This window comes from Carcharodon carcharias, chromosome 1 (assembly GCF_017639515.1).
Source record: "Carcharodon carcharias isolate sCarCar2 chromosome 1, sCarCar2.pri, whole genome shotgun sequence".
In the NCBI taxonomy this organism is placed as follows: domain Eukaryota; kingdom Metazoa; phylum Chordata; class Chondrichthyes; order Lamniformes; family Lamnidae; genus Carcharodon; species Carcharodon carcharias.
In genome coordinates, this window is record NC_054467.1 from 60,260,089 (window position 1) to 60,283,141 (window position 23,053).

The 23,053-nt window shown below is 43.5% G+C and overlaps 1 protein-coding gene across 2 annotated transcripts in view; it reads right to left on the reverse strand.

Annotated features, from left to right (window-relative positions):
- The window catches only part of LOC121280220, a 365,957-nt gene that overhangs the window by 335,340 nt on the left and 7,564 nt on the right, over positions 1–23,053 (reverse strand). For both annotated transcript variants that reach the window (XM_041191985.1, XM_041191994.1), the window contains exon 2: positions 18,865–19,359. In XM_041191985.1, the coding sequence (XP_041047919.1) occupies positions 18,865–19,359 (495 nt within the window). The remainder of the gene's footprint in view (positions 1–18,864; positions 19,360–23,053) is intronic.

Below are 23,053 nucleotides of genomic sequence, written 5' to 3' on the forward strand. Positions count from 1 at the left end.
TCATCAGATGGACCATGGCACAGAACAGCCACCAGGTTATGTATCAAGAACGCTCACCACTGCAGAAAAGAGATACTGAGAAAAAGAAGGCCTGTCCATCAAGTTTGGCATCAATAAATTTCACTAGTACGTCCACAGTCACCATTTTACAGTTTTTTCAGACCACAAACCATTGCTAGGATTGTTTAGTGAGGACAAGGCTATACCACCCTGGCCTCAACAAGAATACAATGATGGGTTCTAATTCTGGTAGCATGCCAATACACTTTTGTACATAGGCCTGGCAATCAAATTGCAAACGCTGATGCCCTTAATCATTTGCCTTCACAAAAAAATGATGAGCACATCCCAGTTCTACAGTAACTTATTTTACTGTTAAATTTCTTAGATTCCTCGCCAGTATGTGCTCAACATATCAGAGACTGGACAAGTCGGGACCCAGTCCTACGTCAAGTATGAGAACAAGTGCTTCCTGGTTGGTCACATGAGCCTGTATCTGACAAAATGAAACCATACTTCAACAGAAGACATGAACTAACCAGCCAGGATGGGTAGCACAAGTGATAGTTCCTCCAAAGAGAAGGAAGTCACTTTTAATTGAATTAAAGTGCCTGTCATGAAGAGGTTAATGTCTCTAGTGTTATTAGAAATTATTTTCAAATTTGAATTGTAGTAGGGTCTGTGTCTATGTGTGTGTCTATATCTGGCTTAATTGGATTAAAGCCAACTAGTCTGGGTGCTTTGTGGTATAGTGGTTTTGAGATGTTAATTAGATAAAGGTAAGTTAGTTAAAAGATAAAGTGGAATTTGAATTTTTAAATAAATCATTCAAAAGGATGGGTAAAATCTTGTACCTAGCTGGGAGAAGCCAAGCAATGTGCTTATATTAGTAATAAAATTGGTAGAATGAAAAGATTATTGTTAGGAGAGGTAAAATTAAAAACCTAGTAATACAATGGAAAATTTACATTCAAAGGGGAAGCAAGGTATAAACCGAAGGGAGATTGTGTGTATGAGTCAGGGTATTTAAGATCTAATCAGCCTGCAAGCCTAGGACTGTGTCTGCAAAGGAAACAAATTGAAAGGAACCTCATTTTGAATTTGTAAGGTCAAATGTGCTTTGCTTGGTGTCTGTTTAAAGTCCAAGGATTGTTGTTGCCTTGGTGAAGATTTACCTGGGAGTGATTAATTTGGGCATTTGTTTAAAAGTTATTATGGTCATAATTTGTAGATAAGTGTATGTGTTTAATACCTTGTAAGATTAATAAATGTTTAATTTAGTTCTATATAAAAACCTCTTGAGACTTGGTGGTTTTATTCCTGAATTCAGAACTGCATCTCGAACATACCAATTGAAAATATAGGTTATGACAGTTGTTCAAGTTTCCCTCTGGGATTTAAACAACTCAGCCTTTACCAAATGCTTTCTCATAACAGTGCCCATCCAGGAATTTCTCACGCAGCTATCTATGGTGGCCTGAGATGGGTGGTGAAATAGAGAGTTTAGTAAAGCACTGTGTGCACTGGCAACTGCAAAAGTTGCCAGTGACAGCTCCATTACACCCATGGGAGTGGCCAGGTAGATCCTGGGTGCAGTTACATATTGACCAGGTTGGACCTTTCTTGGAACAATGTTTCTGCTCATTGTCGATGCCCATTCTAAATGGTTGGACGTATATGGGGTGAAGTCACCAATATTGGCCGCTAGAATTGAGAAACTATGTCAAAGTTTTGCCATTCACAGACTACCAAGATTAGCTGTTCCTGATAACAGCACAGCGTTTACAAGTGCTGAGTTTCAACAGTTTATCAACCTCAATGGTATCACTCATGTGAAAACTGCACTATACCACCAATCCTCAAATGGACTGGCCGAAAGGGTGGTTCAAACATTCAAGGCAGGCATGAGAAAGCTAACTGGTGATTCCTTGGCAGCCAAGTTAGCACACTTTCTTTTTCATTACAGGACTACTCCTCACACGACAACAGGTGCCACACCTGCGGAGTCATTGTTGAAACACCATCTCAGGGTGAGATTGAGCTTAATAATGTCAAATTTAGAGGGGATGGTGGAAAGGAGTCAGGGAAGCCAGAAAACTAGACATGACTGGCTTAGCTGCGTGAGGAAATCTATAGTGGGAGAGCTGGTATACGTGGAAAACTTTGGGGAGGTCCAAAGTGGTTACCGGGTGAAATAAGTGCGGTGACTGGACCTCTATTTTACCACGTGGAGGTGGAAGGTCGGATCATCCGTAAACATGTGGACCATTTAAGGAAGAGAGAAACAAATCACCAAGATTTGGTTCCACCAGTGATCATGACCGGGTCTGCGTTTCCTGCTGAGGAAACCCAGAATTGACCTGTCTGATGTTCCTGTAAGAGTTGAGGATACAGAGCTGCAAGTGCCCACTGAAGCACCTGATGTTCAGGCAACTCTGGCAAAGGAGGTTCCTGACAAAGAAGCTGAAGTTGTGGAGCTGCGACATTCCACATGTACCTGGAAACCACCTGAAATACTGTTGTCTTGAAAAATATGTACTTGTAAATATAATATGTATAGCCATGTTGAATGGGGAAGACTGCAGTAATTATGGTTTTATTTAGCGTTTAATGTACCTTTAAGAATAATACTTGCTAGGCAAGATCACATGATCTGTAGTAACCAATGGGAGAGTAGCGCGGGCTACCTCAGCAGTCAGTGTAGAGTTAAAGTTGGAGTTGAAAGCACACGTGTAGTTGCTGCTGAATATGGTATAAATAAACTTAATGTTTCCACCCAAGATGTGTCTGCAGATCAACTCTATCATTAATAGTACAACTTGGCCACCCTACAACAATTATCTGGACTCCAGACACCCAATCTGCCCTCTGAAATGGCTGGATAGGCCATTCAATTCAAGGGCAATTAGGGATGGGCAACAAATACTGGCTAAACAATGTTTATATCCCATCAAAGAATAAAAAACAACCTCAGAGGTGCCATGAACCATGGCTCTTCGAAAAGACTCCATGAAAATTGCATAGAACTAGGACTCACCTATCCCCGCAATGAAGCCGGCCAGGTCAAAAGTTCAGGATGCAAGCTCATGACCTGAGCCAGCCCAATATCCCAGATAAAGGGAAACCCTGGGAATGGGATTGGAATCCAGAATCTGGAACCACTCGCCATTTTTAAAGAGCTACCGAGCCATCCCAGCTTGGTGAAAATCCAGCCCCTAGAGCTTCCTCTAGCTTGTGTTGGTTCTACTCACAAATGTTGATGATTACAACAGCTTTCGGAGAAAATCAAGACTTTTTGGTTCATTTAAATCTTCACATAACAGAGGTATTGCACAGACACCTGTATAAATTTAGTATCAGTACAATTCAGGAAGTGTTCCATTTGTTCATTTTTCTGTATCCAAGGATAAAGCACAAGTTAAATGTTCGGTAAAAGTTTACAAGTTGCAACATTGTCTTTGCTGCTGCTTATCTGTTATTATTAATAAATCTATTTTATAGCCTAAGTCATGGACTCAGAGTGTTTATTGTTTTTCAAAGTCTAGGAGGTCATAAAATGGCTTGTGATACTTCCCACAAACTGAAAACATTCTAACCAGTACTATACATACAAATTTATACTCCGTTCCATAGAGGGACAGAGCTCACATTTGCAGTAGTCTTTGGCTCTGAGCACAAGGAAATTATCTGATTGAAAAGCCTAAAAACATAATGGCCTGAATTTTCTGATTAGAATAATGATGAGGCTATCAGATTTATTATTTGTGTAAATTGGACAGCAATTTTCAGTGATTGCACTTGTGCATTAAACATGGAAATGAGGAAGTTGTTGCCCAAATTAGCCAGTTCTTCCAGAAGATTCTCTATAATGGTACCTCGCCAACAGACTCAGTATTTAAATACACTGGGCATAATTTTACGTTCGTCGGTCAGGTGGGCCCAACTGAATGGGCGGGGGGGGGGGCTGCCGATTGCCACTGGCGAAATGGGCTGCACCGCCATTTTCCGTGGGTGGGCCAATTAAGGCCCGCACCGCAGCTTTGCGACACCCATGGAGAATGGGAAAATAGTTGTGGGGGTGGGCTGCCTCAGACTGCCGGTTCCAATGGGGTGCCAGCAGCCTGTTTAAAGAGTGGCCAGGCAGCCTGCTTGAAACAGTGCACCATGGCCACTCAGAGAGGTAGAAATGCTGCAAGGGGGGCAGAGGAGGAGGAGTTGGAGGAGGAGGGGGGCAGGCTACAGGAGAGACCATCAAGGGACCACTGTGCCCCCAGATTCTCGGATGCCTGCCGTGCTGTCTTCCTGGAAGATGTGGGCCAGTGATGTGATGTTCTGTATCCTGAGGATGGGAGGAGGAGAGTCCCCCATGTTACCAGTCAGGCATGGGAGGAGGTGGGTGAGACTGTAAGTGCCCATGATGACGCCCGGCGCACTGGCACACAGTGCCGAAAACGCTTCAATGATTTGCTGCGCTTCGGACGGGTGAGTACCATGTCTGCCTGGGCTATTGGAGGCAGAAGGCAGCCTTAGCCTTTGCCCCCCCCACCCCAACCATGTATGGTGGCCGTTGCTGCATATAGGGCATCTGTCACATGCTGGGTGGGCAAATGGGTACTGACAATGCTTACATCAGCCTTAGGGGTTAAGAAGAAGAAGGGCTTTCTGCACAGCATATGTTGGTTCTGTGGCATTTGAGTAGTTTGGGGGCAAGCTGCAGGGGACGCCGGTGGACACATACTCAGAACTCCAACACATGTCATATTGATGCTAATGAGATGGTCCAAGGGGTGCCTCAAGGTCTTTTGGGCAAGTCCCATTTGCTGGCATTGGCGCCGCAACTATTTGATTCTCCTTGCCATGGGCACTAGGACCCATGTGCTATTCAAAGTGATGGATGCCGCATGTGTCCAAGGGGAACGTTGGGGGTGGGGTTTGGGACCAGCCGTACTATCATCTGGGGACTCATCACTAGTGGTGTGGACAGGAGCCGCTGGAGGCCTCAGATGGCCCACTGTGGTTGGGGTGCTGCATGCGCGTGCAGAGTACATGAGTGACCTACCCCAATAAATCCTCTTATGCGTTTTGCAAGCAAAAAGTAACCACAATGCCCTAGAACACCTGAGGACTGTTGGTGGGCACGCCCTCCTCCAGTGCCTCACCCCATTCAAGGACCAGGCCATGGAGCTGGGCAGGAGGCAGGAGGCCAGGGTACCTGGGGGCGGCGAGGCTGGGGTCCAGCGGGCAGGTATTTGAGGTCCACAGTCCCATCCACTCTGTGTGCCCACCATCCAAATGACTGATGGTTGCTGTAACCGTTAATGCTGCAACAATGCTCATTCACTCACTGAGGCATTCTGATGTCTGGGTCATACAGGAGGGACCCTTGTCCCCTTGAGGAAAAGCCTCTCCAAAACCTTCCAAAATCACCTTATCCTATTTGTAACCACTATCACCATGGTCTAACATGCCATTGGATTGCCGCTGCCCAAAGACTTATTCCATTTTCGGGGGTTTGGGACCTCCTGCACCCTTTCAGCCAGTGCACCCCAAATTACTCTCTCCAAAGGGTCCTCAGCACCTCAGCTGTGAACCTCATGGCGCTCAACTTAGATGAATACCACCACGTTACTCATCCCTGTGCCAAGGGGAAATGTTGCCTTCTTCCCACCTGGTCTATGCTCCTGCTTACGGAATGAAGGGCAATAATATGACCTCTCAATCTCCTGAGTTCGGCGGAAAATGACAAAACTGTTTGAAATGTTTCCTCAGCCGTGCAACTATCCAGGCAACAATGCATCCACATCAGATACCTCTGCACTCTCCCCACTCCTCTGTTCTTTACAAGCCATGTGCCATTCAAGAGGCCATCTAACCAGCCTGTTTGCATGTGGTTTAATGCTTGGGGCCCATCTTGACTCATTTCCATCTCACCAATGTTCTTCTTTTAAGGGTCTTTAAGGGTGAGCTATTTATGAGGCTGGGGGGGAAAGGGATGAAAGGTTGAAGTGAATGTACGCTAACTGATGCACTGTCCCTGTTATTAATTTCAGCATCACCACCAGGGCGACCCGCACGTCCTCAATGCAGCACCCCCCTCCACACCTGAGGGGCAACATGTGCAACTTGCGGCACATCATTTCACCCAGCCAGGCACTGGCGCAGACACACACACCTCAGTGGGGACTTTACCGTTGACTGGTGTCCCGGGTCACAGTGGAGAGGGCACATCACGATCGTTAGAGGAGATGGTAGGGGCAAAGGGATAGACGCCAAATGTGCCCAAGGGGAACAATGGGGGTGGGGTTTGGGCCATTGTCTCCAGCAGCCGGAAAGCTGCACGGGATGAGACACTTGCTGAGTCCGGCACCAATGTCGTGCCTCTGGAGTTGTCTCCATTGCAGCAGCTGCAGGAAAGGCGGCAGGACGTGCGTTTGCATCTGGCAGGTTTGCATGAAGGAATGGTTCAGTTGCTGTCTGTGACGGAGGAGTCTAGGCAGAGTGAACGTGAAGAATCTGCCCTCAGGCCAGAGCTTCAGGATTCCTTCAATGAGAGATTGGCGACTCTCATAGAGAGGGGCTTCCACCAAATGGATCAAAATATGATTGGGTTACGCTCTGACCTGCAAGCCCCCACAGCAGTTCTGGCCACAGGTGGTGTTTTCCATTGTGGGAGATGTTGTGGACACTGGCACTCGGTGCCCATGCATCTGCAGTGAGGTAGATTTGGACCTCACGTCGGCACAGCAACTGCCTGTCGTCGCTGTGAGCTCCTCTCAGGGCACTCCAGATGAGGGCAGCAGCTCCTCCGCCCCTCTGCCAGTCAACATTGCTTCTGTTGAGGCTGCGACAACTGGAGAGGTGCCAGTTCAAGAGCTGGCCACACTCTCCCATCGTAGGCTCCACGGGCCAGAGGACATCCGCCAAGGTCATTTAGACCAATAGGACAGCAGAGTCAGCAGGCTGTCTCACAAGCCACTCCGAGCGATGGGGCGGCACCTAGACATAGCACCCAGAAATGAAAACATAAGGCACCTTAGGCACTCCATGGGTTTGTCACTGTTGATTTTGTGTGGGCCTTAGAGTAGGGACCCCTTTTTGTAACATTGTTGAATAATCATGTGGGCTTTATTTGTGGATAGAATAAAGTCCACCTTTGTGGCTGAGTGTCTTTTCATTGTGGTGCTTTTTTCATCTTCACATAATTATCATGAGTGTTCGATTGGAGATTGATGTTTCTGTACTAAGGCCTTATTTGCAGCTGATCAGGTGGAAGATGTAGCACCTAAGTGCCACGTGAGGAAGTTCCAGGCAAAGCTGCTCCTGCTGATCCATGTGTGTGGAGCTAGCTGAAAGTTCTTTGGATTAAATTGTCCCGGGTGTCCCTGCCTCTTTGGTGTAAACACAGGTCGTCGTTGTGGCCTTCATCATCGCCCTGTGCTTCCTCATCCTCTGAAGCACTGCTGGATTCATCATGTGCAGCCTCATCCAGGGCGTCAAAGTCTTTATCGTCATCTGCATCCCCCCATTCCAGTGCAAGATTGTGCGAAGAGCAGCAGACTACCACAATCAGAGAGACGCAATCTGGGGGGTACTGGAGTGCGGTCCAGGCAACGGAAGCGCATCTTGAGAAGACTATTGTCCCTCTCCACCACAGCCCTTGTGGTGCCCTGGCTCTTATTGTACTGCTGCTCAGCTTCTGTTTTTGGACAGTGTACTGGCTTCATGAGCCACCTTCACAGGGGATAGCCCTTGTCACCCAGCAGCCAACCATCTAGCCGAGCCAGAGCACTGAAGAGCCCCAATATCTGAGGATGTAGGCATCGTGGGAGCTGCCTGGGAACCTTACACAGACTTGTAAAATCTGCACCCTGTGATCGCACACTATCTGCACGTTGATGGAGTGAAAGCCCTTCCTGTTGACAAAGACACCGGGCTCACCTGCTGGTGCCTTGATGGCCACATGTGTACAGTCTATTGCACCCTGGACACGGGAGAAGCCAACAATGGCTGCGAAGCCTCTGGTTCGCTGTGTCTGACTTGCGTGGTCGCAGCGGAAGTGGATAAAGGTGGATACCCGTCTGAACAGAGCGTCTGTAACCTGCTTGACACAAGTGTGGACAGCTGATTGGGAGACACCGGAAAGATCACCCACCGAGCCCTGGAAGGAGCCAGAGGCATAGAAGTAGAGGGCAACTGTGACATTCAGAGCCGCTGGCATGGGGTGTCCACCCACACAGTTAGAGGAGATCTCAGGGCCAATCATCTGACAGATATAGTTGACCGTCTCCCTTGAGAGATGAAGCATCCTTCGGCACTGCAGCTCAGTCATATTGAGGTAGCTACTTCGCCGCCTGTATATGCTGGCAGCAGGATAGTGGCGTCTTCTGTGGTCCCTCCCACCTTGGACAACCTCTTGGCCCTGTGCCCCTTGTGCCTGCGCCTGGACACCCAAAGATGCCTCCCTTGGAGGCTGATTGTCCAGTCCTGGCCTCCTCCTGATTCTATCCCTCCCTTCCTCCTCAGGGGAGCTGCCTCCACTGGAGAGGTCAGAACCCATAGCTCCAGGCTAAATGGAGGCCTCCAGAAAGCTGCGAGGCTGAAAAAGAATGCTGTCTGCAGAATGCTTTTACTTTACACAAAAACCTCTTGGACATCGATGAGAACTACTAACAATCACACAGGCAAGTTTTAAACACTTTCATCAATTATAACTTCATGTAAAACATGAACAACCCCTCTGAGTCCACATATCCCGACATTGCAAAAGTTTTCTTAAATAATCTCCTACCTGCCTTCCCGTTGGGCCCGTGCGCTGACCGCATGGGCCCCTTAAAATCGTACACATCTGGCAAGTTAAGGGGCTTAACGAGCCCTTCAATTAATGCCGGGCGAACTGATCGCACCCACCCACCGAAATATCGCAATGGCACGTGCTGATGTGAGGGCTACACCATCCGCACGTCAGCTGGAAAATTCTGGCTAATGAATGCATTAAGTTGCTTTAATTGCCTGATAGATACCCACTGAACACACCAGCAAATGTTAAGACTTGTCCATTCTGGTGTAATTAATTTTTAATGATCTGAGAAGTCTTAATTACTGCCAAACAACTTTGCTTTAAAAACTAACTTTTCCAAGTGGGGCTGCTTATTCCTTCAGACTTTCATCATTATTGAAGATTTCAAAAATATTTTAATTATGAATTTATTTTTCCTTTTTCTTTCCATCTCTTGTCTCTCTCTCACTTAATACCATCTTTCTTTCCCTCACTTTATTTTGTTTTCTCTATGATAAACATTGGCCTGGATTTTCGCCTCGGCGATTTGGGGGCGGGGCCCCCTCACAGAGGGAAAAGTGATGTGGGATGATGTCGGGAGGAATCCCCAACGTCATCCTGGTCCATTTAAATTTTTAGGAAGGCGGGCGGACAGCGAAATCAGCTGTCTGCCCGCCGACCTGTCAATGGCCAACTGAGGCCATTGACAGGCTAATTAAAGTACGTAAAGACCTGCCCAGCCAACCTTAAGGCTGGCGGGCAGGCCAGGAGCCCCAGTGGGCTCCAGATTATTCATGAAACTTCATTCCCTGGCAGGATGAAGTTTTATGTCCAGTTTGTAAAAAATTAATAAAGTTTATGTGTTCTTTATTAACATGTCCCATCTCATGTGACATTGCCACATTAGGGGGACATGTTAATAATTTTTTATTGTCTCTATTTTTAAAATTTTTTCCATTGTCAGTATTCTCCTTGAGACAGGACTTTGCCTCAGGGAGAATTGTCTATTTCAGACGGTATGTTCCATCCTTGCATATACTTAAGGCTAAGATAGATTTTTTTAGGTAATCAAGGGATATGGAATGCTGGCGGGAAAAGTGCAGTTGAGGCAGAAGATCAACCATGATCATATTGAATGGTGGAGCAGATTCAAGGGGCCAAATGGTCTACTCTTGATTCTATTTCTTACATTCTTCTGTCTTATCTGTCTACATATTTCTATACAATGAAGTATAGTGGCATCCAGGTTTTGGAAACTATTGGCTAGTTGAAAGAATAATACTAATAGCTACACTAATGTTCAAGCCTTGTGTCTTTATTGAATTTACAAGGAACTTTGGGGTGCATATAATTCCCTTACTTTCTCCATGGCAATGCCTCAGCCAATCAGAGTTGACTTGCCAACCAATCAGCACCCTTTTCTCCTGCAGCATAAATTGTTTGAAATTTGGCATTCTTGCATTTGTCTTGATGAGTGTAAGAAGAAAGCTTTGGTAACATGTCTCTCTTTTCAGAAATAATCTTTGTGTTACCAAATTACTAACGTCTTGTTTCAACTACTAGGCTTTCATGTGTGTGGGGCAATTGGTGTATTCAATTATTATATATAACAATGAAATAAATAAAAAGTAATGATCTGTCTTTTATGGTTAACACTGTGGGTGATATAGGGAGGTTTGGGTATTAGAGTATTGTACTTTAATGCAATTATTGCCCGCATGCTGAATTTCAATGGAATATGTAGGAAATTCTCCACGAGAGAGAAAAAAATCAGAGATATCTAAGGAACAGGTCTAAAAAAGGGGCTTTGCAGTAGTATTTGAGGGTGCCTGAGAGCTGTTGGGCATCCAGTGATGGTGTGTGGTGAGAAGAAATCCAAGGAAAGGCGTAAGGAAGAAAATTGCTTTAAAATGTAAGTGGGTGAATTTCCCCAGGGTTTTTCCTGCTTTGCCACCATGACTTTGGCAGGAAACCTTTATCTTTGTAAAAAAAAAGGGTTTCGGCCAAACCGACAACAGCAGAGTGGGAGAAACCTGAGGAAGTTCATGGCTTAAGTGTCACATGAACTAATTCACCATGACTGGCACATACAATCAGGCTAAGCTAAATCTGTTTATTTCCTGCACTGAGTATCCATTACCAATGTAATCGCAAGTGATTTAAGTACCTTCATGGCAAAAAATCAATTACTCCTGGCAGAAAAGTTAACAAAAATTGTATCCTAACAGTCACATGAGAATGGAACCAAGAATGGTAAAATTGGGAGATTTAAATCCATAATACAGAAGTAAGAGTAAGTTGAGTAAAGACTGTGATGTATCTTTTCTGTGCAGTGTAATTTATGTTAGGTTAAGAATTTAATCTCTGAGTCCTTTTTGTAGACAAATAAAATGGAAACTCTCAAATTTGCATTATTTGCGTGAACTGTTTGTGATAAGTTGGAGAGGGACAGTTTAAGATGGGTCTGAAATTTAAAGTAAAGGAGTTTGTTGAAGGGGGAATACTGGAAAAGTCTGTATTTTAGAAACTGAATGAAATTAGACAGCTGGTGTCACCAATCTATTCACAATTTTTCTACTTTTAATTAGCTTTTAAGAAAGATGGTCTCTTTCTTCTTTTACCCATTTTCATTATAGTACATCTTACTTTTGGCAGGCACTTATCTTTTCTGCAGTATCTTTTCTGTTAGCAGATATAAATCCACAATACAAGTTTTATTTTCACTATGAGTCAGATCAGAGTGGGGTTTACCTGTGACAGATCTATTTGTCAATAGTTCTGAAAAAATATATTAGTGTCTGACTATGACCATTATTTTCACAGGACAGTGAGCCATACAGACGGCCATGCCACAACCTATTGCTCATCAAGTTCACAAGTGAGAATGACAAAACATTATATGATTATTATTGTAACAAGAGAACACTACCATCATCATGACTATCATCAGTGTCAAATAAAAGTTCATTACTGAGAATCAATGCACTTCAGTTTTATTTTTTACACACAGACATACTTTAGGTAACTCACACATCTGAAAAATGAGAAAGACACCAGGGACTATTCTTAAGCAAAAGCAGCAGCAATGATGTAATGTTGAAACCATTTAATTCATGGCTAACTGACATGGGCCAGATCAGGTACCATCCTAGGTCATTGAAAATGTTTTTTCAATTAATTCACGGGATGTGGGCTTTGCTGGCTGGGCCAGCATTTATTGCCCATCTCTAGTTGCCCTTGAGAAGGTGGTGGTGAGCTGCCTTCTTGAAACACTGCAGTCCATGTGCAGTGCTGTTAGGGAGGGAGTTCCAGGATTTTGACCCAGCAACAGTGAAGGAACGGCAATATAGTTCCAGGTCAGGACGGTGAGTGATTTGGAGGGGAACTTCCAGGTGGTGGTGTTCCCATATATCTGCTGCCCTTGTCCTTCTAGATGATAGTGGTCATGGGTTTGGAAGGTGGAAGGTGTTGTTTAAAGAGCCTTGGGGAATTCCTGAAGTGCATCTTGTAGATGGTACATGCTGCTGCTACTGTGTGTCAGTGATAGAGGGAGTGAATGTTTGTAGATGTGGTGCCAATCAAGCAGGTTGCTTTGTCCTGAATGATGTCAAGCTTCTTGAGTGTTGTTGGAGCTGCACTCATCCAGGCAAGTGGAGAGTATTCCCTCATGCTCCTGACTTGTGCTTTGTAGATGGTGAACAGGCTTTGGGGAGTCAGGACATGAGTTACTCGCCACAGAATTCCAGCCTCTGACCTGCCCTTTTAGGCTCAGTATTTATATGGCTAGTCCAGTTCAGTTTCTGATCAATGGCAACTCCCAGGATGTTGATAGTGGGGGATTCAGTGATAGTAATGCTATTGAACATCAAGGGGCAATGGGTAGATTCTCTCTTATTTGAGATCGTCATTGTCTGGCGCTTGTATGGTGCAAATGTTATTTGCCACTTGTCAGCCCAAGCCTGGATATTTACCAGGTCTTGCTGCATTTGGACATGGACTGCTTCAGTATCTGAGGAGTCACAAATGGTGCTGAACATTGTGCAATTCTTAGCGAACATCCCTATTTCTGACCTTATGATGGAAGGAAGCTCATTGATGAAACAGCTGAAGATGGTTGGGCCGAGGACACTACCCTGAGGAATTCCTGCACTGATGTCCTGGAACTGAGAAGACTGACCTCCAACAACCACAACCATCTTCCTTTGTGCTAGGTATGACTCCAACCAGTGGAGACTTGTCCCCTGATTCCCACTGACTCCGGTTTTGCTAGGGCTCCTTGTTGCCACACTCACTCAAATGCTGCCTTGATGTCAAGGGCAGTCACCCTCACCTCACCTCTGGAGTTCAGCTCTTCTGTCCATGTTTGAACCAAGGCTGTAATGAAGTCAGGAGCTGAGTGGCCCTGGATGGAACCCAAACTGGCCGTCAGTGAGCAGGTTATTGCTAAGCAAGTGCCGCTTGATAGCACTGTTGATTACCCCTCCCATTACTTAACTGATGATTGAGAGTAGACTGATGGGGTAGTAATTGGCTGGGTTGGATTTGTCCTGGCTTTTGTGTACATGGGCAATTTTCCACATAGCCGGGTAGATGCCAGTGTTGCAGCTGTACTGGAATAGCTTGGCTAGGGGCACGGCAAGTTCTGGAGCTCAAGTCTTCAGTACTATTGTCGGAATAGTGTCAGGGCCCATAGCCTTTGCAGTATCCAGTGCTTTCAGCCATTTCTTGATATCAAGTGGAGTGAATCAAATTGTCTGAAGACTGGCATCTGTGATGCTGAAGACCTCTGGAGGAGGGCAAGATAGATCATCCACTCAGCATTCCTGGCTGAAGATTATAGCAAATGCATCAGCCTTATCTTTTGCACTGATGTTCAAATAATTGTCACTACTAGTTCCAGATTTATCCATTGCAGTCCTCCTTAATTTAAAAAGACAACATTGTCTACTTCTATAGTATCCACCGCAGCTATTTCGACATTCTCCTTGTGAGCTTCTTTATCATTAGTCATTTTCTTTTGGAAAGCAACTTCATGTTTGATCAAGATGGTCAGGTAGTGTCATAAGTAGAGAAAAATCTATATGTAAACCATAAATCAAAATCTTCACTGATGCCAATCCTGCTGCTGATCCTGTCTTTCTGAAGGCTCCCATTCTGATCCTCAGAAATCTAGCTCTGTTGTAGCATCTCAGAAGGCCTGGCTGATTATGGATGACCCCTCTTCTATATCTCTTCATTAGACAGCCTTGACACTTTGACACAGCAAATTGATCTTAGTTGCTGTCTCTCACACAACTACTTTGAGAAGCTTCTTATCATAACACGAGTTCTGTTGCATTCTCACATGAGGTTGCTCTCAGAAGACCGCAATTACTATTGTCTTGCAACAGGCTGCAGCTCAGCCTCCAAGTGAAGGGAAGTGTGAGATCATTCACTTTGGTGGTAAAAATAGCAAAGCAGAATTTTTTTTAACAACATGAAACAATTTTCAGAAGCACTTGAGTGTACTTGTACAAGGAACACAGTACTTTCTACTTAGTGAAATGAAACATTTGACTTCACCTGGATGCTTTGAGGTATGAGAGATAACAGAATCACTATCCCTGCTTTACCTATGGGGAAAGTGAAGTAAGAAAATGCAGAATGAAACAAGGCAATTTAGTCCATCAATTCTGTGGAGAATGGCAACAAACTTTGCAGTATTTAACACTTCAGAGCAAAAGCCTCAGGTCAACCTCTGAACAACTCCTAGTTTGCTGACTGTAACAGGCATGGGTTTCCATAACCACCCTCAACGTCCCATGGTTAGGGAGGGATTAAATCAACTGAAATTCCAGCCCTTAATCATTAATCAGTGACTGTCACTGTAAACGTCACTTAAGGGTAGGATTAAATTCAACTGTGATGCTCCCACTAATAAAATTAACAGTTGCTTAATCCGATCTGTGAAGAACAGTCACTAGCACAAGGATCCATACCTGTGAAACAGTGCCCCAGCAAAAATCAACATTTATATGAAAAGAGGAGATGGTGAGGGTGGGGAGGGGTTAGGGTGCAGAGAAAGAATTTCAAGTTGTGTTGTTGATTTCCTGTGTGCTCAAAATTAGAATTTGTGAGTGGCTCAGTTCAGTTCAAAGGTCAATGGGTAAAGCCAAGTTCTGACTGTACTCGATTAGGCCTCAAGATTAAGGCCAGTTTAATAACTCATACATTACGTAAGTGACCCTTTTAATGTTCATTTGAGCAGCATACATGACTGGTATGAGTGTCATCAGATAAGGAGGATTGATTTAATTCTAAGTATCAGAACACTAAAGAAGGAAGAAATGTTTTCAGCTGTCCCCACCAATCAAGTAGAATTTAAAACTCATTATTTTAACATTATATAATTTTAATTTCAGTGATTTTTAACTGTACTAGAATATACTTATTCATAAAGTGTATAATTCAACTGCAAAGTGTGATGATTGCCTCCACAGTGTATGTTCATTATGTAGGCCAAGTCTATGGAAAAATGTATTAATCAAAACACAATTTAGTAGACATTAATCATAACTTCCCTATTTTGTTTATTTTACATTTAATTTTACCAGCATCTGGAATATTTCGGCCAACAATGGCATGAGAGAGCCTAGCTTGTGCTCAGTTTCACAAAGGGAACATGAGAAAGTCTCAGAAGGAAGTAGGTATTGGGGGAAGGGTGATGGAGGTGCTAGTTTAAAGGACAGCAATTAAAGCTATGGGACTGTGGTATGGTACACAGGCACCTTTGCTGAACCAGAGTAAATTTTGTGGTTAATGATGTCACAACAGGAAGAACACAATGTCCAGGGTTTCAGAGAGAAGGAGACCTATACCCAAAAATGACATGAGATCACACTGGGAAACAGTCAAAGCAAATCAGTGTAAGGTCAGGATCCAAGCATGTGTATATCAGACTGCAGGTAAAATAGTACAGTTCTATGCTGGCTGGAACAGTCATCAATTAGGATGTGTATGAGAAAGTTTTGCCAATCTGGATGACATCCTACTGATGATATGTTACTGCTGAGGTACTGGATACCAAATCAAAACACATATCAATTAAAATATTCAGTACACAGCATGGGGCAAATCTTTTCATTTAATTCACTTGTTTTCTCCTTGTGCACAGAATTATATGCATGATCACAGTTTAATTCAGTACAATTGGGTTTACAATTTTCTGTGAGCATTTCTGGTTTGCATTTTTCTTTACATTTTCTTTGTTCCTCTGTGCTTTAGCACTTTAACACTAATCACTCGGCATGGAATAAGATGTGACACAACGTGTATGAATGAATTGATGTATTCATATGAAAATCTTTTGTCTATTGCTATAGCAAGAATTTTAATCTGTTAATTTTGTCACAGAGTACTTTTCACCCTATAATGTTTGAAGTAACTTGTTTGCAACTTGTGACCAGTGCCTTATAAAAATAAAAAAAGGATTGATTTCTCAAATGGTAAGTGAAAATTAAATTCAAACTTATGCTTTTGTTTTAAGCTCTGATTTCACAGATTATAAAGCAACTGCATTTTTCAAAGCAATTTGAGTAGGGAGCCATGGTTTGTGGTCCAGTTGCACTGGTGTTGAGTGAGAGAAAACAGAGCTCTGTGCACGTGTAGCCAGTCCCTACAGTGTTGGCTTCCAGCCTATACTGCCGAAGAAACTTACCTGACAACTGAAGAGTTGACAGAAAAGCCAGCTCTTTTCTGTCATCAGGAATTAACAGCAATCAGCCTCAGGGTTTTCAACTTTTAAAATGAAAGTTTAAATCATATAGCAATGACTGAAGTCAAATTGCAGCCAATTACGAGTGACCACCCTGTCGGTGACTGCATCTCATTCTTGTGAAGTAATCAGGACTACACTGTATGTTTGATATCAGTGTTGTAGTAAGGGCTGCACTAACCCTAATCCTACATTATAACTTGGGTTTAGACATTGTTTTATTTTAATAGTCATAATAATTCACATGGCAGTTTGCTATCACTGAGAACAAGGTCAAATTGGATTGCAACATCTTCTGCAGTCTATCAGGGTTAGCTTTGATTTGATTGACAGTGTATAAGGGATTTGCAGAAAAACTTATGCAGTATGTGGACAGAAGGTCTTGAAACTGCTAGCAATTACAGATTGCAATGGTTGAAGGATGATCCCAGTTTACGGTCCTCCAATGGGGTACCTTGAACACTCAGGATTACATTTTGTCACGAGGCTATGCCCCTTTATTTTTGAAAATATGATTTTTCAACTTTCAACTGACTGGAAATTTAGCGATTTGAAATGAGGCAGAACAAACTACATAAAACGCAAGGCCACCTTCCAAAGTGAAGGTGAAAACAAACAAACCACCCTCAGGGGAGTGTGAAGACAGAGACCTTTCCTATAATTCAAAGACTCATCAAAACTTATCACTGTCTAAGGAAGAGATATTAAACAGTAAAGTGCTGGATATTGAAACAATGGCTGCCACAGACAGACTCACCCAAAACCCTTTGGAAATATACAATGGCTGAAGTATTTCAGGCCAGGCTACAGTCATTGCAGAGAGATGGCAAGAAAGTTTACAGCAGAGGAAACAAGCTGAAAGCTGATCTCTTTCACTCTTTTGGAAGTATATTACCCAGTTCAGAAGCCAACTTTACTAGAAATGTACCAGTGCATCGAGATCTCATAATAATTGCAACATCTTCTATGTCTAATTGCATCCATGAAACCAGCTAATCCAAATTGGCTGCAATATTTAAAAATCTACACCTCCAGGACAACCAAAGGACACAACCGTATATTATTTTAACTTTTGTTTAATTGGAATCTAACTTCCCTTATTTCTGATACCTGTGTGAGACGTCACAGTTTTATTTTTTTCTTGGGTTTAGTGGTTAAAAAATTTGCTCTTTCTTTAACTCAAGAAAACCTTGTTTGATTGGCTCCTTATTGCTCACTGCTTAAATAGTTAAATACATTCTGATTTGGAACGGGCATATCCTCGTGGAAAAGAAATTTAAACCGTTGTTGTGATGATTGAATAGAGAGGAGTCAGTTCACTTTTTCCCACCTGGCCGTAACAATTTCCATAGGAATTTCTCCTGATCATCCATAATATCTGCAATGGAAGATCAATGGAAGCACTATTGAACAGTGTTTGAGCTGTTTCTTTGAGTTTCTGCAGCTTCTCCATTAAAGTTAGGGCAGATAATCAGGAGAATCTCCACAGAAACCCACCCACAACAAATGGCAGTGACAACACATGTCAATGTTCCTGTGTAAGTTTTGTTTCTGCTATTCAGAATCGCATGGTGAAGAATCATGGGAGGGGTGTTTGGGGCCAATTTTAGTGGCTTGGTGGTGGGAAGAGAACCTGCCTGATACCCAACCGTTTTGATGGCCAGGCCTTCATTCCATTTAACAGACAAGCTGCATTTTCAGCACACTCTCCAGTTGGGAGGAAAGAAATCCAGTGTCCCAATGATGAAGCTGAATGGAAACTCTAAATTAAAAGGGAAGATCAGATCACTTTGGGTGGTGGTGGGGAGGGGCCGCGGTAAGTGATAATGGTAGTAGAAGGTCAGTAAACTGGAATTGGAACGTTGCTTCATCAGCACAGGATGAAACTGCTTATCATAGCCACAAACACATATCAAAAAGCATGCAGCATTTCAACATCCTACAGCAAGTTCTTTAAGACATGCTGGACTGTCTATGTTTTGCAACGTTATGCAGGACCGCATTATACCTGCCACATGTACGTACCCATCAAAATCTCATAGGTCCTGGATACAGCAACAAAAAAATGCACCACTCCCGAATTCTGTATAATGAAGGAGTTACATGCATATAGCTTCTGTTTGTTTTCCCCATTGACTAATCATAATAATCCATATGGATGGACAACACTCAGTTCCCCCTACCTCAAAGTCAAAATTAGTTACTTTTCTGGAATTGCAACATCAAATACCTTTCAAGCACATAGTGGTTCTGGTTTAATGTCAGTTTCCTGTTTTCTTTTAGCTGATGCAATTTTATCCGATATTTAATGACAAACAGTATGGAAATGTCTTACCCAAATTGCTTCTTACTTCCTGAACAGCTACTGAAGTGTGAAGAGTTGTGGACAGTTCCTGACTGCTGCTCACTTTGGAACCTGAGTTGCCAGTATAGCTCATTGAAGTGATGATGGCGGCTGAAGATGATTGTGTGTCCGATCTCTGACCTGGTGCTTCCTGTAGCTCAGTAGAGGTAGTTGGACCTGTGGTTCTGGCATTGGAACTGTTATCTGGAAAGGCACTGATACTAACATCCTCTGCTGGGTTAGGACTCCGATTGGCACTAGTAGTACTATATATTTCAGTAGTTACAATAGTGTGGTTATCAGATGCATTGGCACTGGAAGCAATTTCATAATCCTTTGTGGTAACTCTATCCAAAGTCTCTCCACTATATGAATTGGCGCTGAAAGTAATTTCAGGATCAGGTGTTGAAACAAAACTCGAAGAACCTATTGTACTTGTTTGAATTGCAATTGTAATTTCACCATCAGTTACTACTGCCAGGATACCTTTAATAAAAGAAAAATAATTAGCTTGTCATCTATTGAAATATCTCTTCAGACGTACAATACCATTTCTGCAGTGCCATGATCCAATTACCTAATACATACATGCGCCATATGGCACAATGGAAATTTCCCAGCTCATCACACCCACCTCAGGGAAAGGTTCCTTGACTGACCTGCTTTTTGCTCCAGGAGGAAGTGGGTGTGGGTATGGGTGGAGTTAGGCCCGCTGCCCCAGGATACAGATTGGAGGTGACCACAGAGGCTGCTGAGTGCCGAGGTGGGCTGTTTAAAAGGCCAGCCTCGTTTCTTTGGAACATCATTCCAGTTGTTAGGCCTGCTAACCTTCACACTTCTGACCTCAGCACCTCCCCACCCACTACTCATGCCCTATCCATACCAACACATGCCCTTTACCAACCCCATTCCCCCTATAGCTCCCATACACACTCAATGCCAATTCATGACCCACCAACCATCCCCATTGCCCTTACAGCCCCATGCCAGCTTAATGCAAATTATTCTCCCACACCCTCTCACATGCCAGCATAATTCCAACCCCCTTTGCTCTTACATCCTCCATACTAACTCCCCCAGCAGCCATCATGGGAAGACCTCAGGATACATGTTGAGCTAAAATAAGATAAAGGTCTAAATAACTATTATGGCCTTTACTATCATAAACAAAACATTCACATTCAGGAAAACCCCTCAATCCCTTATAAAAGCACATAGACTTGTATTCGTAACCCCTTTAGTATGTCCTTTAGTAATGTCCTTTAGTAAACTCTTTCAGCTACCAATAAAATTGCAAACTTACAACAACCTTGCTGGGATAATTGTCCGTTGTGGAAAGCAGCCAAGCATTAATAATGATATAATGATAGCCCTTGGTGTAATGTCAACAAACTGCTATTGTAACTGCTAGAAAAGACTTTATTTCAACTTTCACTGACACAGGCAGGCTGTTTTTGTAAACTTTAAAGGATTGGGGGTTTAAATAATTTTGCAGCTTGACAGTTCTACAGACCTTTTCCACCATTCATGCGCCTTTGCATTCCTTCCATAAAATTGTAACTCCCACACTGGAGGTTAAGGCCCTTGCTAAGGTAAAAATGGGGTCTGTTTGAACTCCACACCGAGTTCAATTGATCCCGCTGAGTTCGATTTCCCTCATGTGTGAGTCACACCCCACCTCTTTTCCTCTTCCAGCAAAAATGGGACTTGTAAGAAATGGGAGTGGGACTTCTGTATCTAGGGCCCGCCCACCATTTTCAAAGGTCTGCAGAGTCTTCCCAATTCCACAGAGGTTTGGCTCCTCTTCTCAGCATCTACCCTGTCAAACCCCCTCAGGATCCTATATGTTTTAATAAGATCACCTCTTACTCCTCTAAACTCCAATGAGTGCAGGCCCAACCTACTTAACCTTTTCTCATGAGACAACCCCTTTATCCCAGGAATCAACCTTATGGACCTATTCTGAACTGGCTCCAGTGCAAGTGTGTTCCTTCTGAAATAAGGTTACCAAAACTGTGTGCAATACTCAAAGCGTGGTTTCACCAATTCCCTGTTCAGTTATAGCAAGGCTTCCCTGCTTTTATGCTTCATCACCCTTTCAATAAAGGCTAATATTCCACTTGCCTTCCTAATTACTTGCTGAACCTGCATGCTAACTTTTTGTGACTCATGTGTGAGAACGTCCAGATCCCTCTGTACTGTGGTACTCTTTCACCTCTCTCCATTTAAATAATATTCTGATTTTCTATTCTTCCTACCAAAGTGGAAAACCTCACGTTTCCCACATTATACTCCATCTGCCAAATCTTTGCCCACCCACTTAACCTATCTATATCTCTATGCACACTCGCCTAACAACTTGCTTTCCGAACTATCTGTGTATCATCAGCAAATTTGGCTACAAAACACTTGGTCCCTTCAGCCAAGTCATGAATATAGATTGTAAATAGTTGAGGCTCTAGTTCTGATCCCTGGCGTACTCCACTAGTTACACTTTGCCAACTTGAAAATGACCCATTATTCGAACTCTCTGTTTCCTGTTAGTCAGTCAATCCTCCATCCATACCCCCAACACCATGAGCACTTATCTTATATAGTAACCTTTTATGTGGCACCTTATCAAATGCCTTTTGGAAATCCAAATACACCACATTTACTGGTTCCCTCTATCCGTTATGCTTGTTGCATCCTCAAAGAACTCTAATAAATTTGTCAAAGTCAATTTCTCTTTCATAAAACCATATTGGCTCTGCTTTATTTTGTTATGATTTTCTAAATGTCCTGCTACTACTTCCTTAATAAATAGCATTTTCCCAATGACAGATGTTCGGCCGACTGGCCTATAGTTTCTTGCTTCCTGTCTCTCTCTTTTCTTGAATAGTGGTGTTACATTTGCAGTTTTCGAATTCACTGGGACCTTTCCAAAATCTGGGGAATTTTGGAACATTACAATCAATGCATCGACTAACTGCGCAACGAATTATCACTGAGCATCAGTGACTTATTTCCCCATGGGTCAATCCCGCAGCTAAGCTTGATCCTGTCTTCCCACAACATCTATATGCACATTTTACATAAGGAGCTACTGGAGAGAGAGGAGCATTGTCTGATTTCTTTCCTCACCAGTCCAGGGTTACTGAGGTCAATTGCAACTGTGTTCTGCTAATTCAGGCATCAAACCTTGAGTATTCACAGCTTGTATGGTTCACTAAATTACACTTTATACTTCCCACTGAACCATCAGGTGAGCCAGGCACATGAGCCAATCATTGATACAACCAATTACCAATAGTCAATTTCAAATGTCAGCCATTAAAGGAACTCAAAAGTTCAACTGCAGCCCTTAACAGATGTGCATCAAGTTTTCATGGAATCTTTTAAATCACTAAGTTACTGACCGATTGCTTGGCAAGTATTAATTCTAAATGGAAGCTTACTTCAGGGAATTGGACTTGAAACAGTAGGAAGCAAGGTAAGACAGTTACTTAAATATTTTGCACCTTATCATTTCTCAGGACACTAAAAACATCTAATTTGCACACAGCAAATGAATGGAAGACCAAGGGCAGAATTTTCCATAAATTAGACTATATGTGGTGGCGGGTGTTTTCGGCAGTGGGCACCCCACTGTCCAGAATGACAGGAACTTGTGCCCGATTCTGCACATGGCGCCTCATTAATTATGCACAGGCGTGTATTGTTCTGAATCACCTGGCTGATTCATCCACCCACCATCAGCTAGTGGGTTCGAAGATCTGGGCATCATATTTAAAGCCCGTCCAACACACAACCTCACTCTCTCCAGCGCACCAGAGATGTCTAGAAGCCAGCAGAGGAAGGCCGAGAACCTCAAGAAGAAGACAGCACCCCACTTCACCCAACAGGCCCTCCAGGCCTTGATCACAGAGGTGCAGGCGCACAAGCACGTGCTCTATCCCAGGGATGGCTGGAGGAAGCACAGCAGCCTCACTTCCCTGGCCTGGGAGGCCATCAGGGAGCAGGTCAGCATAGTGGCAACTGCGCCCGAAATGCCACCCAGTGCAGGAATGATCTCATCTGCTCCACCAGGGTAAGTTATCCCTCAGCTCCCTCTAATATCAAACTCTCATCATGGCATGATGCACTCAAATGGCTACTCTCTTCAGGGATCTCACACAGCCATTAGCGGGGCCATAATCAA